We start from the raw sequence: 14,817 nt of genomic DNA, 5'->3' as shown, positions 1-14,817 counted from the left end.
ACCCGTTTAGAAGCTACGCGAGGTCAAAGACAATACCTCACATCCTTCGCCAATCACTCGTGCCAAGCTCATGGAGGCGGCGAATCACGCAGTGCTTCCATGGCTTCGCACGTATTGCGATCGAGTCTCATATTTACGAAAAGTTTTTGACAGGGTCAAGGGGGTGGGCGTTGGCTTTTCTCCGATGAGGATACAACGGCTCGTGTATGGCAGCTGGGCTGGATGCGCAACGCGAGTCTAGGGGCTAGAAGCTTAGGTTGATACAAATATTTATTCGCTTTCCGGTCTTAGACATGTTGAATGGAACATTGTGACAATGATTGCCTGGTGGCTCAACTTCACCCGTACTACAGCACATGGACCTCGTAGTTATATTTGTCTTTGTGTTGTACATCATGCTTGTGCAATTGACTGTCATGACTTTCCACCTGGAGACTCGTGCCCAGGTTGGGGACTGCTACCAGTGGTCGGATTACCGTCATGACGGCTTGTATCTTGTCTTGTGTCTCTACTCGGCTCGGGAATCTCTATCGGGTTGTTTTCGATAGTGGTAGCTTCTTCAGCACCCGCCTTTCCCTCGTCCAGCAGCCGGTACTTTCGTCGACTCTTTTTGGCCGCGCTGTCGGATTTCTTCTTCTTTATCGCCCCGACCACCGCTGAGCGGCTTTGGTCGCCATTGATGAACTCGTCAACCCGCTGCGCTAGAATTTCCCGGGCTAGCTTGCGGTTCTGACTGCGGGATCGAGTGGCTTGGGATTTGACGACGATGCCGGTGGGGATGTGCTTTAGTTGGACGGCCGAATTCGTTTTGTTCTGGAGAAAGTAACCGTAACGATTTTCTTAGGCACCGTTGCTTCCACAGACAATGAAGAGAAGAGAGGATTCCTTGTGTGTTGAAGAAAGGGTACGTACGATCTTTTGGCCGCCGGGGCCGCTGCCTTTGAGGTAGGACTCTTCGATTTCGGAGTCTGGTGGGGGCTTTGGACGGGGTGGGAGATTCTTTGAGAGGGCGCCAAGGGTGCTGAAGAAGGGAGGCTTTGGTATGATTCTAGCGGTGAATGTAATTGGGACTATGAAGGCTGTGAGAAACGAAGGTGTGAAGCGAAACATGGTTAGAGCAAGGGCGTGTTTCTTGTACGGCGATTTGAGGTTGCCCGCGATGATGCTCTAAAATGACCATAGAGTCAAAGATGGCGGAAGGTTGAGCCACTAAAATGAGCAGCTAGCCTTGGCCGGGCGGGCTTAGGCGTGGCTTGTGGCGTGCACCCTGCTATAAACAGCGCTGGAAAGTTAGCACATGCAACGACATCCTGCCGGGCCGGAACGTGTAATTTTGGACTTTCTTTTTTCCTTTCCTCCATCACCATTCCGACCCGAAACGAAACATTGGCCTGTCCACGAACAGACACTTCGCGATCCTAAAAGAATACCGTCAAGTGGCAAAAACCACGAAGCAGCTTGCACATTGCGAGAAGATACAGACTCAGAGAGAGATACCGGACCGTCTGTTAGGTGGAAAGCATCTCGTCAATTCAATTCGACATGGCGTCACAAGGCATCAAGAGCATGATCCAGCGGAAGATGCTCCAGATCGATGTGACGTTTGGGACGTATCTGTTTTCGCCAGTGGAGAAGTTTGCTTATTGTATGTTCTCTTTTCCCCTTGCCCCTTGCCGTCTCCCTGTTTCTTCGTTTTTTTCTCCCACCAGACGTTTCGTTGTTCTCGTGACCCCCTTTTGGGATGGCCATGTGGGATGATGATTGATTCCGGCGATCCCGCTCACGACATAGCACTCAGAATGACTGAAGAATTGCTGCTAACAAGAACCCTTTTCTTACAATTGTCTAGATTCGATCGTCTTCTTGCTCTTCAGCCTGCTCTCTATCGCCGTTATTCTATACCTCCCGCATCACATTTCCATTCTGACCGGTCGCGCGTGGTACTACATCAATGGCGAGACTATTGACATTACGGCCTTCACGCGAGACGTCTTTAGCAGCGCGATGGGAACTGGTAAGGACGCTGCGGCGGTTGTGAGGGAGCTGTGAGTTGGGAACAATAAGGATCGATGGGATGGGCCGAGGCTCTTATGAAGTTTATGGATACGAAAACTGGGACTGGGAAGAGTGAACCGATGAGCTGCTACTTGGTGAATTGGACCATTTCGACGTAATATGGAGAGCGAAGCGAGAAGGCTCTGGTTGACGCAGTCTGTTTCGACTTGTTTTTTAAAATTTGGCGTTGGGCAGGTCGATTTATGAGGAAGCCTAATAGAATGGCCAGATGGTACATTAATAATAATGCGCTCCTAGAAGTACTACGAATTAATTGAGAATAATACAAAACTTTTTACGGCAGTGGAATGTCATGATTATTCGTTTTTGGCCAACTTGTGAATGTATGGTATTCAATTCGAGTGTATTTTAGGCGCCTATGACTGTTTCTGCTCCTTAAAGTATTCCTCTCCAAAGCCATAGAGCCTCAATGAACTATCCTCTCCTGCAACGGCCAGTTCATATTTGCTTTCCTTTTCGTCCTTGTGTACTGGCCGCCATGCCAGTTGAAGCACCGTCTTGGGAAGAATCAACCTATCCACAGCTGTTAGTTATATACTGAGGGGGAAAAGCGAAACAGGAAACAAACTTACTCAGAAGATGTTGGCAACTCTGAGACCGAGGAGCCATCTTGAGCTACCGTGCACAGGCTAACCCGCCCGCTCTCTGTGCCGACTGCAAGAATGTATTTATCACCAACGGGCTGTGCCAGGAAGTCGACTGATGTGACGGGGCCGTCAGAAGCCAAAGCAGATACTTGGGTGAATTGGGCTTTGGTGTCCTCGCCGCTTGGCTTTGACAGAGACCATACCCTGACTTGCTTGTCACGACCGGCCGTGGCGAACAGAGGTGCCGCAGAGGGAGCCCATGCCGCATCGAGGATCATTCTCGAGTGTCCCTTTGCGTTGGCCTGTAATAGCTGATACTGGACAGCGCCGTCTTCTCCGACGCCTCGCTCAAAGACAGCCCACTGACGATCACGGCCGACACTCAGGAGGTACTTGTCGTCGGAGGAGAAGCGCAACCGAGTGGCCGTCAAGGAGTGGGCTGCCAGCGGGGGTCTGAGCTCGGTCCACTTGTCCGTCTCGAAGATGCGGATGACGGCGTGGTTGACGGAGCTGGCCTTGCAGGCGCTGGCGATGAGCTTGCCATCATGGCTGGCGGCAAGGCACGAGATTTCGTAGCCGTGGCCGTAGAGTTTCTCCGTTTCAGGCCAGAGGGTGTGTCGGGAGAGAGTTTCTTCAAAGGGCGGGTGATCGATGTCTAGATAGGACTTCTTGACGATGGAGGCCGGGTCGATGGCGTCTCGGTCGCGGTCGTCTATGGGTTGAATTTCTTGGTCGTCATCTAGGGCGTCGATGGCCTTGTTCGAGAGGCCCAGAACCGGCATGTTGGCGGCGTCGGGCATGTCTGCAATGTTTGTTCCTTCGATGCCCCCTAGACGACTGAGCATGGTGGCCACTGCCTTGGGCTCGCTGAAGACTCTCATGAGCTTCTCGTCAGCGCCAGACACAAACTGGGACGAGCCCAGCGAGTCGATGCAGTTGAGATCATAGCCGTGAATCTGAGGACGTGACATTTCGTGCCAGGTACCAGAGCTCTTCCACTTCATGTGGAGACGAGTCGTCTGATCTGAGCTTGTAGAGAGAAGGAAGCCGCCGTCTTTGGACCAGGAGATGCCGGTGACGGCTTTTGTGTGGCCAGAGATGGCAACGCAAGGCCGCCACATATCTTCCGAGACGTCATACTCCCATCTTCTCCAACTGCCTGTTCTACCCAGGCAAGCCACTGACTTTCCATCAGGAGACCAGAGACCAGTCCAGAAACCACCAGTGCTGCCTGTTGCCGTTGTAGCGCCCTTTTCTCTGCTAATCTCTCCAAGTCTGACCATGCTGACCCAGATACCGGAGCTGGGGTCGGCCTCCCAGATAGCCAAGGAGTTGTCCGCAGAAGCAGACAAGAGTTGCAGCTTGCCATCAGCCTGAGAATGCCACTTTGCACTGTAGATCCAGTCCTCGTGGCCCAGCAGCAAGGCTTCAAACGTCACGGAAAAGTCTTTGCCGGAAACCTTGAGCCAGTGTGCTTTATTTGACGGGGATTTTCCTGGCATGAAGGCGCCGCTTGATGGGTCTGAGCCTTCGGCAGCCAGGGCGGGGAGTTCTTTGCCCTGGTGAACCCTCCAGATTCTGATGTACTTATCCTGGCTGGCTGACGCAAGAAGCAAATCGCTGTCTGGGCTGCTTGTTTCTCTTGAAAAGCTAAGAGATCTCAACCAGCCTTCATGGCCGCTGAGTGTTGCCTGAAGCTGGAATTGAACGTTGTCTGCCTTCGTCTCGGCTGTGAGGATCTGGATGACATCCCTTGTGCCGGCTGAGGCGAGGATATAAGCGTCATTGTTGGCGCCGAGAGTGCTGAGTGAGAGTGATAGAGGGAAGTATTTTGGCGCTGTGTTGATGGTTTGGACTAGTTGCAGTTGGTCATTCTCAAAGCTCCATATCCTGATAGTCGCATCTGCTGCTCCCGTTGCGATAATCCATTTCGGCTGATCGGCAGTAACCCGCAGGGCCGCAACGCAGTTTACGGGCCCGGTGTGTTCAGATGCCGTCTGAAGTAGCCTGAAGTCTTGTCTATCATCAGTAGACTTCCAGACAGCTATGGTTTTGTCATCTGAGCCACTGATGAAATATGTCGAGAGGTCACTGTTCAGCTCTGGCAGAAACGATATAGCCTTGACAGTTTCCTTGTGCCCGTTTAAGAGCTTAAATACACCTCTAGGTGGGTTGGCCTAGAATAAATAATCTGAGTTAGAGACATGCTTCTAAAGAGAGAGCACAATATTGCATGTGAAAGCATGATATCATGGTAAACTTGATAAAACTCACAGCTGGGCGCCATAGAGCGATATTGCAATCAGCTCCATAAGCCAGCAACCCCGTCCGACTCCAATCTGCAACCGCAGTCTGTCTATTCGCACCGGCAGCGAGATGCTCTACCGTCAAGTCTTTTGAGCTCATATTAACAAAATCCTGCCCGTTTATGTGTAGACTTGACTGAGACTCAGATTCATCGACAGAAGAGGGACCCACGTGACATTGAAGGTTGTGTGACAAGAACTTTTTTTTTCTTAGGTGGTTTTTGGCGCTTGCACGGTACGGGGCTACTAAGGCACTTTGTGGAATGTTACACGCATAGTACTGCTATTCAGTTATTTTAAGTTTGGAGATGACTCTATTTTGCTTTTAGGCAGTTGAATTGTTATAAACTGTATAAATTGCATTTGAGTAGATATTTTCGTATGTCTAGGGCACGAATCCTGTGTCAGACATCCGATTGTTATATGAAACTTCTGGTTTGAGACCTGTACTAGAAGCTTCAATCCTTCTACTGTAACAGCACTTCGTACAGCGCTTATTAGTCGCTACAATTTAGGGCTGGCGTGCACGGGCTGGGCCGGAACAAGGGCTAATGATACGCCGCGCCTGTGTCACTTCTGCCGCCGATATCAGATCCCGCCTGCCAGATGCCATTGCAACCAACACTCGATCTCCGTGAACAGTCACAGCCCGCTGGATCGAGCCTCATCGCAATGGCTTCCACCCCCGACGATGCCACTGCGCATCTCTCCCTGGACGTGGAGTTTTCGTAAGCCTCCCCCTTCTCATGCGCCTAATGCACTCTCGTCACATATCCTTTCCTCCCTACAGCCGGACCATTGTCAAGACGCCATAATGATGATACTGTGGCCAGCCTCGACGCATTTCCTCCTCCTTTCATTTCCTCATCTGGGTTTCCATCCGTGTCAAGGGTAGGCTAACTGTGCTATACAGAGGAGGTCTTGAGATGCTCTTCTCGGACCAACGCCGCCACTCCCTCACTCTGCCTGCCAAGGACAAGGATGGCAACCCTTCCAACATTGCGTATTTGATACATCATCTTTGCGAGAATGTCATGAAGGACACTCGAAAGGAGCTTTTCGTCCTGCAGGAGCATCTGTATGTCTCATCACCCTCCCCCACGAGCTTTTGTGTTTGAATCGATAGATGGTCTTCCTTTGGAGCTCTACCTCCCCTGGTCCCCTTGCCCCTTCAGCTACACGACTCGCACAGTATCAAGACCATGGCTCGATAGTGTTTGTGATGAGTTGCCTCCTGTATCAACCCCAGCCTATCATAGAGCTCTCACAGCAAAGGACCAACAATAGCACTTCATTTTATTGCAACTAGTGGCAAACTGATGCTAATCTCAACAGACGACCAGGTATCCTGGTACTCATCAATGATGCGGACTGGGAGCTGGAGGGAGAAGAAGAATATGAGCTGAAGAGCGGCGACAATATCCTCTTTGTATCGACCCTGCATGGCGGCTAAAGCTTCAACATGGGCCTTGACTCGTCCGTGCTAGATGCGTGTGTCCATTTTCTATTGTTAGAGCATCGCCTCCGTCGAAAGCAGCAGCGTACTACTCCCTGCATGAAGGAAGTGTGCGGCGCTTGATAGTCGATTCCACGTTGTGACGATGCGTGGCTCAGCTGGGAAGGTTCAGCTCGCTATACACTGTACGGCCAACAAGCTGCCAAGATTCGCATGAATCTTTGTTGAGATCCGAAGCTTTCTGTTCTACTGCCCCAGCTTCGTCCGCCACCTCTACGAACGCGGGGGGGTGCAGATCAAGAAGACGTTCCATGGGAAGTTGAAAGAACCGGTCTTTCGGTTCAAAGACCCCCCTTGATACCCAATGCTACGTATTATACGGAGCACTCTATTCAAACCATGATACTAGCGTTGTTATCTCATTGCGCTCTCGCGAAGCTGTCCAAATTCATAACCGAGCGCATGTTCTAGCTTCAGCAAACTCGTGTGCGCTCGTACGAGTATACACACCCGCCGTCTTACTTGCTTCGTTCTCTCTCCAATCACCGTGACCCAGTATTGAGTCCTAGGATCTCTCATCTCTCATCTTGCAGCATGTGTTCTTGATATTGTCATGGCGGTGAGCCATGCAATGCATACCACCGTCATCGATAACTCCTTCGTGCTGATGCTTGACAATGCGAACAAATCACGGCTTTGACCACATCACACTCGATGCAGATGCAGCTCTACCAGGTTTAACAACTATTCAGCATTGAGCGGTGAAAATGAAGGGCGGGATGGCGTGAGCCAAAGAGCTCATGCATCAAGGCACTAGCTGATACTCGGCTGCAACGATGCCTGCACCGGCTTTTCGACGTGTAATATTCCTCATGGGCGTTCATCTTCGGCAATGTGTCGAATGTGTGCAGCAGAGCTGCATCTATGGACGCCACCTCCATTTCTCCGTATCATCTCTGGTATACGAGCCCATGGCTTTGAGAATCCACAAGGCCAACCCCACGCCCTTTGCGCTTCTGGTTCCGTTTTGGTCTCGACGTTGTTGGGCCGCTCAGCGTATTCACCCATGGAAGCTCACAGAGAGTTGGGGGCCGTAACTAGAAGTCGTCCATCCAGCAACCAGCATACACAACTTGGTGTGGTTCACTTTTACAGCCATGTTCCCTGTCCTTCCTCACACGTGCACACAAAAGGTATCCGTCAGTTGTTTTCACATTGGACCCTCGGCAGCGCTCTGGACCGACCCCCCACCATTTCCTCCGCCTCACTTTTTTTTCGCTCTCTATTCATGCGGTATACCGAGCCTTACGAGGGGTTTTTTTTCTGGGTGTGACCATTTTCATGGGTTTGGTGACATTCATGATTCAGAACAATGAAGAACGATCCGATTTGGTGACCAACCCCCCTCATCTCTCTACTCTTGCTCGTGTCACTTTTACACCCAATCTATCACATCCCAATACAACCCAACAGGTACTCGTACATGCATCCGAATCCTTTCGTCCCAAGTTTCCAATCCCTACCCCCTCCCCAGCCAGATGCAGCGAATGAGAGCAACTTTGGGTGGTGTTTTCCATTTCTCTCAGGTTCAGCCGCTCGAGGGGGGCTCTTCAGCAGGAAAAATCCCCCGTGCGCCCGCAAACAGCAGGGGTTTGCAGAGTGTGTATGTACTCGTACTATTTTCTACTTGGTGCGCAGCAGTTTTAGCCGCGTTTTTTGTCATTTTTTTTTCTTCTTTGCCCTCTCGCAATCTATTCCCCTTAGCCTCTGCGGCTGAGATGAGGGCCGCTTTTAAGAATCTGACTGGGGGGAGTTGGGATCCGGGTTGCTGGGACTCAGTGCGGGTTGTGTGCTCTGGATCAAACACACGCGGGCACGCTTCCTTGGACATTCCACATAACTTCGGCAATAACGAGAAACCGACGCGGATTTGCAATCATCATGACGATTACACCACGACCAAGCTTTTTTCCAAAGAGGTAGGTAACATGAGATAAAGACGCAAGGAAACCCAGGCTATTATGCCAGCGGACAAAGTTCCTCAAGTCGAGAGAACACTAAGCTCTCCCTTACATCAAGATCTACCCACCCAAAGCACACGTTGCTGCCCCCGTGTTCTACAGCTTTGTGCCTCGCAACACCCCAAATCGCTAATTCGAATGCAAGGGGGAGTAAGCCGGATTTTCTCCAGCAGTTCCCACGATTGTTACAGATCACTCTGCGTGGCTGAAAAAAAAAAAAAAAAGGTGATGTCCAGGTGCGTGGGTTCGCACCAATGTGATATTATTCCCTCTCTCCTCTCAACACGCCCCCCAGATTTTGTGTACTCATACTCGTACACGGGCGTGTCGTCTCATTGCCTCGATTGGAACTAGGAACGCCGGAATGAAACCCCGTGACATGCTACCCCCAGCCTGACGATGCAAGCGCGGCGACACTATTCGCTCGACGACTTCATCCCTGTAAGGTACTTTGTCACTTGCTTCCTTGTCGTAATCAAGCATAGGGAGCATCATAATCACGTTGAAGGGGTGCCAAAAGTGTGCAGAAAATGCCAAACTATGTTGTGATGTTTGAAGCTAAAGCGTTCCCAAGACAATTTTTATAAGAAAATAATAAATAAACATAAAAATAGCAAACAACAAAACGACCAAACCCAGAATGCTGCCAAAGATCCACCGTTATCTCCTTCTATGATTGCCCTCTTCATGTGAAGAAGAAGCATACCCAATACCTGCCATATCATACCAAATTACACAGCCGCCCATGAAACATCCAATACCAATATCAAATCCGAGTACAAAAGTAAAGACAAACAAACCTCCGCACCAATAAGTCTCGCAGATGCTCACGAGGTTGATGTGTTGAAACGCAACATGCCATAAAATCTCCTTGAAGCAGTACCAAAATCGCAGAAGTCCATCCCTCCAACAGTAGCAATGTACCATGATACATGCAAGGGTATCTGCGTAACCAAAATTCAAAATGCCTCTCCCAATCTCTTACAGGTAGGCCCGTCCGCCGGCCTAAAGCTCAATATAAACCAAATCCCAATAACTGGTCCTGTTGCACAACATCCCAAATGCTCATGTTTTGTCGACAATCACTGTGCCGATTTTCGTTGTCACTCTATCCCACACTAATATATCCAATACAAATCTTGAGTGTGAAGGTTTTCCGTCTTCTTTTCTTTCAATCTTTTTCTTTCCTTCCGGTCGAGGGTATTTAGCTTTAATAATGTTGCATCTCTTGTTTTTGTACCATATATGAGCACCGCTCATTGCAATCGTAACCTTGTCCTTAATAACAGTTGTATATCTTGGCTGTCTCTTGAATCATCAGAAGAAACGGAATGCCATGTTTTTAATGATTCTTAGTATAGGTGTGTTGGGGTCCCCATTTGGAGAGAGCCATCTCATACATAACCGGAGGCGACGTTGGTCCATAGTGGTTAAAAGAAGGGTTGGGGTTACGCAACACATTGCTCAAGCCATTGGCGGGCACCTGAGGTGTGGCGTATGGTGAAGGTCTGCCTTGAGAGACTTCCTGGTTTTGGGCCGGCATAGCCATCTGAGGCAGCTGAGTGGTGGCAGGGGTCTTGAGTTGGGCAGTCACTGGAGACTTGGCATTTCGAGAGGCAGCATCTTGAAGCCCGCGAGCTGCCACGGCACGAGTCTTACCTCGGCCTTTGATCCCCTTGTTGCTGTTCTTGTAGTGTTTCTGAAAATATTCGAAAAGGTCGTGGTAGTTCTCAGGCACTTCGCCATGCTCAGAGAATTGCACAAACATCTGGGTGAGCTTTTGAAGCGTCGGCTTGTGAAAGTTGTTCTGGTGTGTCTGCAAATTCCATATGTTAGACTGGCCTACTTGTTTATACTTAGTTCTAGATTGCCCACCTTCATGTTTCCCAGTTGGGAAAATGACTTGTTGCAATCGTCGAGCCGGCAAATAAACGGCTTGAGACCTTTATGAGTCTCTTCGTGAGAGCGAAGATTTCCTCGTTGAGCAAAGGTTTTGCCGCATACACTGCAAGCAAATGGCTTTTCGCCTGTATGACGACGGATATGAGTCTGTAAACGACCGAATCAGTTAGTATGAATGCAATTATGAAGAAAGTCGATAGGATTTACCTTGAGGTTCCCGCGCTGCGAAAACGTAAGGCCGCAGTTTTCCTTGTCACAGACCTATCTACCATTAGTGACATTGCAATAGAGAGAATATTAGACACATACGTATGGTCTTAGGCCTGTGTGAGTGCGTATATGAATATCCCGGTGGGTTTTCTGGACAAAGGATTTGCCACAGTTGGGGCCATCACACACCCACTGCTTTCTTGGCTTTCCACCTTGGGTGCGAAGGACAGGCGCATCTGATACACAAGCTCTTGGTGTCTGCACAGGCGTGGGAGCTTGTTGCTGCTCTTCGGTCGTCTGTGTCTTCTGAATGGCTTTCATGAGCTCGTCGATGTCAGTTTTGAAGTTGATCGCGTCGCTCGGATGAATTGTCTCATTATAAATAAGAGTCTTGGAGTTGATGACCTGACTCGCAACCAAGGGGGCTGGAGTAACGGGCCCTAGAGAGACGAGACTCGAAGCGACAGAGCTGGGAGTGCCAGGGACAGCGGAAGATTTGGTAGCAACAGAAGAGATCGACCCCCTCCTCGAGATAGGAGAATAGGGTTGATAACCTCTCATGGGCTGGGAATGGCGTCGATCGACCGTAGAGTTGGCCATACGCGCAAGAGTGTGTTCGGCAAATTCAGTCTTGAATGGAGAACCAAGCGGAGTTGATGGCGGCGGGCTCTGATATGCCATGTAGGAATATGTGCCCGGGTGCTGGTACTGAGGAGACGAGACTGTTGACATGGGGGGCTGATTATAGTTGGAGTCCATCAGGTACTGGGTAGACATCTGACGTTGCATCTGGCTGCCAGCTTGGACTCTGGGGTCAAATGGCATGAATTCAGAAGAGCTCATCATGGGGAAGGTTTGTGGAATCTGCTGAGGCCAACGGGTCCAGTTGGCCTGAGTCTGCTGTTGAGGTTCGAGTGCCATGTTTGCTGGCCGGTATTCTGTTCTCGCGGCCACAAATCTGATCTGGTCTGATCAAATGAAGGAAGCTGAGCGTGACCAAAGATACAAGTGTCTAGGAAGGGGTAAAGTAGTTGGAGGGATGATGACGAATATGGACGAGAATCTGGTTTCCAAAGGTTTGTTGTAGCCAATTCATAGATCAAGATAAAGAATGAGGGTCTCTGTCAAACAGATAGGGGAAGAGGAAGGTCTTCTGGAAGGCGGTGGTGGAGAGGGTTATATACTGGGGGCCTGGGCTGGGGAGATCTTGGGAGAGCGATATGATATATAGGTAATTGGCATGAGGAGCAATCTACCAGGTTTGTGGGTGACTGGGGTTGTGTGGAAGCCCAATCGCCTGGTACTGTGAGCCGGAGATCTTGGGCTGCTGAGTAGCCATATCCAAGATGTGACTGGGGCCCAGTGTCTGGGATGGGGCAAGACGCCAGGCACATAGCATGAGTAGTAGTTGACTACAAGGGGGAGCGGAAAGAAAAAGCTAAGGCAAAGGCTGCAGAGGCGATTCAAGGACAATAATTGACAAGTGATGAACCTCAAGTACCGATAGAGCGTAGAGACATGAGGCCTTTGCTCCGGGAGGACGGAGGACGGGTAAGAGCAAGCCAAGTTCGCACGCCCCCTTCTAAAATAGAGGCTAAAATAGGATCCCCGGTCTTAGCTGAGTGATTGAGATGTGAAAGCTGGAGGAGAGAGGAGAGGGGGTGTGGCAAGGTGCGACAGGGTTGAGATGGGGGTCCAAGACCGAGCCTTTTGAGGGCTAGCTAAGGCAGGCCATGATGCTGCCAACTTGGAGCAAGTAACAGAGAACAGGAAGAGATGCCAGAGAGCAGCCGAACAAGGGGCCTCGTAAAGGGAAGAAACAGTAAAGAGGCTATGTTTAAAACCAGGGTGTTGGTTCGTCCTTACAGGACTCTTGCCTCCTTGCCAACCAGGATAATGGCATCGCCGGCGGGCTCCTCACATCGGACCAAAAACAGGTAGATGGACTTTTCCGCAGCAACGTGACCTGCGTACGAAGCGCTTCATATGAACATATCCACAGTCGCTTAAGCTGCCTAGCAGTAAGGCTCGGGCCCTTGCCACGGTCCCTCAGTTGGTCCCGTATGAGTACTGCGGCTCTCACACGCGCAGCAGTAGATTTTCGGCACGCATTAGGGCTCGGGTAAAGCGATAGTTGCATGTATGTCTGAAGAAGACGGCAGCTGCTCGGATGCAATAGTCTGTCGCTTCTGTGTAAGCTGAGACATGTCAAGCCGGCGAATTGGCCACTTGTAGTAGGTGATGAGTTGTGGACTGCAAGTGCAAACAGTCACTGGCCATCTACCCATTGCCACCAGAAGAGGAGGAGAGGGGAGATGGAGAGAAGAGCTGGGGAGTTTCTCCCAAAATGTGGGTGTGAATCCTTTGGGCCCCAGCCTGATGATGCCCGTAGATGCCGTGGGGGTTAGAGCAAGAAGCTCCAAGGCGAACAAAGGGACGATTGACTGTTGGATGCAGGCGTTGAAAGCATCCCTTGAGGCATGGCTGTTGTATTTTCTGGTTCATGATTCGCTTTTTTGCAGGTTGTACTTGCTTTTTTCTTTCTTCCCTTTTCCTTTTTTTCTCCAGAAGATCGTTTCTGCGAACCGCGGGTTCTCCCAGAGAGAGGGCGAAGCTGCCCAGGTTGACCAGCTTTGAAGTGGGATGAAGAGGAGAGACGGTTGTCTAACAAGGGGGGATTGCAAGGACTGGAAATGACCAGTGGGGAGAAGAAGCGGGAGGTGTGTGTAGAGTATGAGGGGGTGGCCTGAGAGGGTACATATCTGATTGACGGTTTGTGTGTCCGCGGCAGGCGCACCGGGCGTTGGTGCAGCGCGGGTGCAGGTGCGACTGGAGGCGGTGGGCTGGAGCTTAGAGCAACCGCGAGGGGTCATTTAGGTTACCATTTCGGGAAGCCAGGGGATCCCTGATATGCTGATGACAGCCTCCAGGGCTGTCTAGGGGCTAAAAAGACGATGAGGAAGAGCGACCGTTACAAACTGTGCATTGTACCTGAAGAAATCCTCAGGCCTATGGGGTACAGTACTTGGCAACATGTGAAGATTGCAACGGTAGTAGATGTACTGTAGGTTAATACCTCCTTTGGTACTAATGATTGGAGCCCAATCAGGTGCCTACCTACCTATACTACTACACAAAAGCTTGGAGATGGATTGGCAGTATGGAAGGTGGCATTGATGAGCACATCTGGGACGTGATTGAAATAAGGTATGTGCTGTAGACTAGCTGGACAGACAAAGGCCATGCAAATTTTTGTCAGTGCCTGGGTAGATACGAAGGAAAACAAATGCCAGCACACGGCTGAAGATGATTCCTTGTGTTGCTCCTGTCTGATCAGATAGAAGTAGGTTAGTCCCAACACATCCATGCCTTAAACTGATCAAAATTATCAAGGTATCTGTACGGAGTAAGTAGATGTAAGAACCTGGTCAACGTCAATATCATTCTCGTCCTTGCCCAATGCTAGGCACGGATTAGTATTTTGCCTCCATACCATTGCCCTCAAGCTAGCTTACATATGCCCGATTAAAAATCAATATACTGTTCAATATATGCAGCTTATGAGCATGCAATTAGAGCCTTCGGTTGACATCAACGCTCCAAGCCAGCATTGCCAAGGCGAAGAAAGCCGCAATAGTCTATCTCAAGTCACACAGAGCGCAAGACATGGAATGCGCCTTGCACGTATTACCGGCCCTAAAGGCGGAGCCGGTGATCGTCTACTAGTGGCACGGCAAGCTCCCAGGTCGGCTGCCGTTCAGAAAAGCCGTGGGCGTGTTTGGCACAGTCATTTCCAGGGGACAAAGATGCAGCTAATGTACGAGTAGTGAACTAACCAATGGATGCCATCAAAACTCTACTTGGACCCCCCCGTTGGCGTGCTCGCGTTCTGCTCCGTGTGTCACCTGGGTGGTCGGCCGCCCAGTCATCCCGCTCCGGGCGGTTCTAACCGGTGGACCCCCATTTCCCGGAGAGCTTCATCTCGCACACTTTTAGAGTGTACCGTATTGATGAGGAGGGGACAATATTGCATGTTGTATCGTATTGTCAATGTCATGTAAGGCCAACAGTCGCGCCTTGGTCTGGACAGAGAGGCTTGCCAAGTTTCCAGCACATGTGCGATCCATGTGGTACTCGGTACCTGTCCGTACCATGCACGTGCAGCAAGGACGAGTCCAGCTGCTGGGATTGAAAACGAGGGAAGAGGTACCAAGCTGTCTCGAGGTCCGGATTGGGTAATATTTGGCAAATTCTCGCAT

The 14,817-nt window shown here is 50.4% G+C and overlaps 5 protein-coding genes across 5 annotated transcripts; 2 read left to right on the top strand and 3 right to left on the bottom strand.

The window, feature by feature from the left end:
* Positions 1–414: 414 nt before the first annotated feature.
* Positions 415–1,110, bottom strand: T069G_09515 (RF-1 domain-containing protein; the record flags this gene model as incomplete). Its single annotated transcript, XM_056176725.1, has 2 exons — positions 415–813; positions 913–1,110. The coding sequence occupies 2 exons, from the start codon at positions 1,108–1,110 to the stop codon at positions 415–417; spliced, it is 597 nt and encodes a 198-aa protein (XP_056025203.1).
* A 432-nt stretch (positions 1,111–1,542) lies between these two features.
* On the top strand, positions 1,543–2,049 carry T069G_09514 (small subunit of serine palmitoyltransferase-like domain-containing protein; the record flags this gene model as incomplete). The annotated part of the gene is made up of 2 exons (XM_056176724.1): positions 1,543–1,645; positions 1,850–2,049. The coding sequence occupies 2 exons, from the start codon at positions 1,543–1,545 to the stop codon at positions 2,047–2,049; spliced, it is 303 nt and encodes a 100-aa protein (XP_056025202.1).
* A 383-nt stretch (positions 2,050–2,432) lies between these two features.
* T069G_09513 (uncharacterized protein) lies at positions 2,433–5,069 on the bottom strand (the record flags this gene model as incomplete). Its single annotated transcript, XM_056176723.1, has 3 exons — positions 2,433–2,589; positions 2,649–4,840; positions 4,938–5,069. The coding sequence occupies 3 exons, from the start codon at positions 5,067–5,069 to the stop codon at positions 2,433–2,435; spliced, it is 2,481 nt and encodes an 826-aa protein (XP_056025201.1).
* A 572-nt stretch (positions 5,070–5,641) lies between these two features.
* On the top strand, positions 5,642–6,422 carry T069G_09512 (urm1 (Ubiquitin related modifier) domain-containing protein; the record flags this gene model as incomplete). Its single annotated transcript, XM_056176722.1, has 3 exons — positions 5,642–5,697; positions 5,883–6,047; positions 6,305–6,422. The coding sequence occupies 3 exons, from the start codon at positions 5,642–5,644 to the stop codon at positions 6,420–6,422; spliced, it is 339 nt and encodes a 112-aa protein (XP_056025200.1).
* A 3,366-nt stretch (positions 6,423–9,788) lies between these two features.
* Positions 9,789–11,479, bottom strand: T069G_09511 (zinc-finger double domain-containing protein; the record flags this gene model as incomplete). Its single annotated transcript, XM_056176721.1, has 4 exons — positions 9,789–10,262; positions 10,322–10,495; positions 10,556–10,609; positions 10,658–11,479. The coding sequence occupies 4 exons, from the start codon at positions 11,477–11,479 to the stop codon at positions 9,789–9,791; spliced, it is 1,524 nt and encodes a 507-aa protein (XP_056025199.1).
* Positions 11,480–14,817: the final 3,338 nt, after the last annotated feature.

This window comes from Trichoderma breve, chromosome 6, assembly GCF_028502605.1.
Source record: "Trichoderma breve strain T069 chromosome 6, whole genome shotgun sequence".
Taxonomy (NCBI): Eukaryota; Fungi; Ascomycota; class Sordariomycetes; order Hypocreales; family Hypocreaceae; genus Trichoderma; species Trichoderma breve.
Note: the sequence above shows the minus strand (reverse complement) of the source record. Positions and strands in the feature narration are given on the sequence as shown.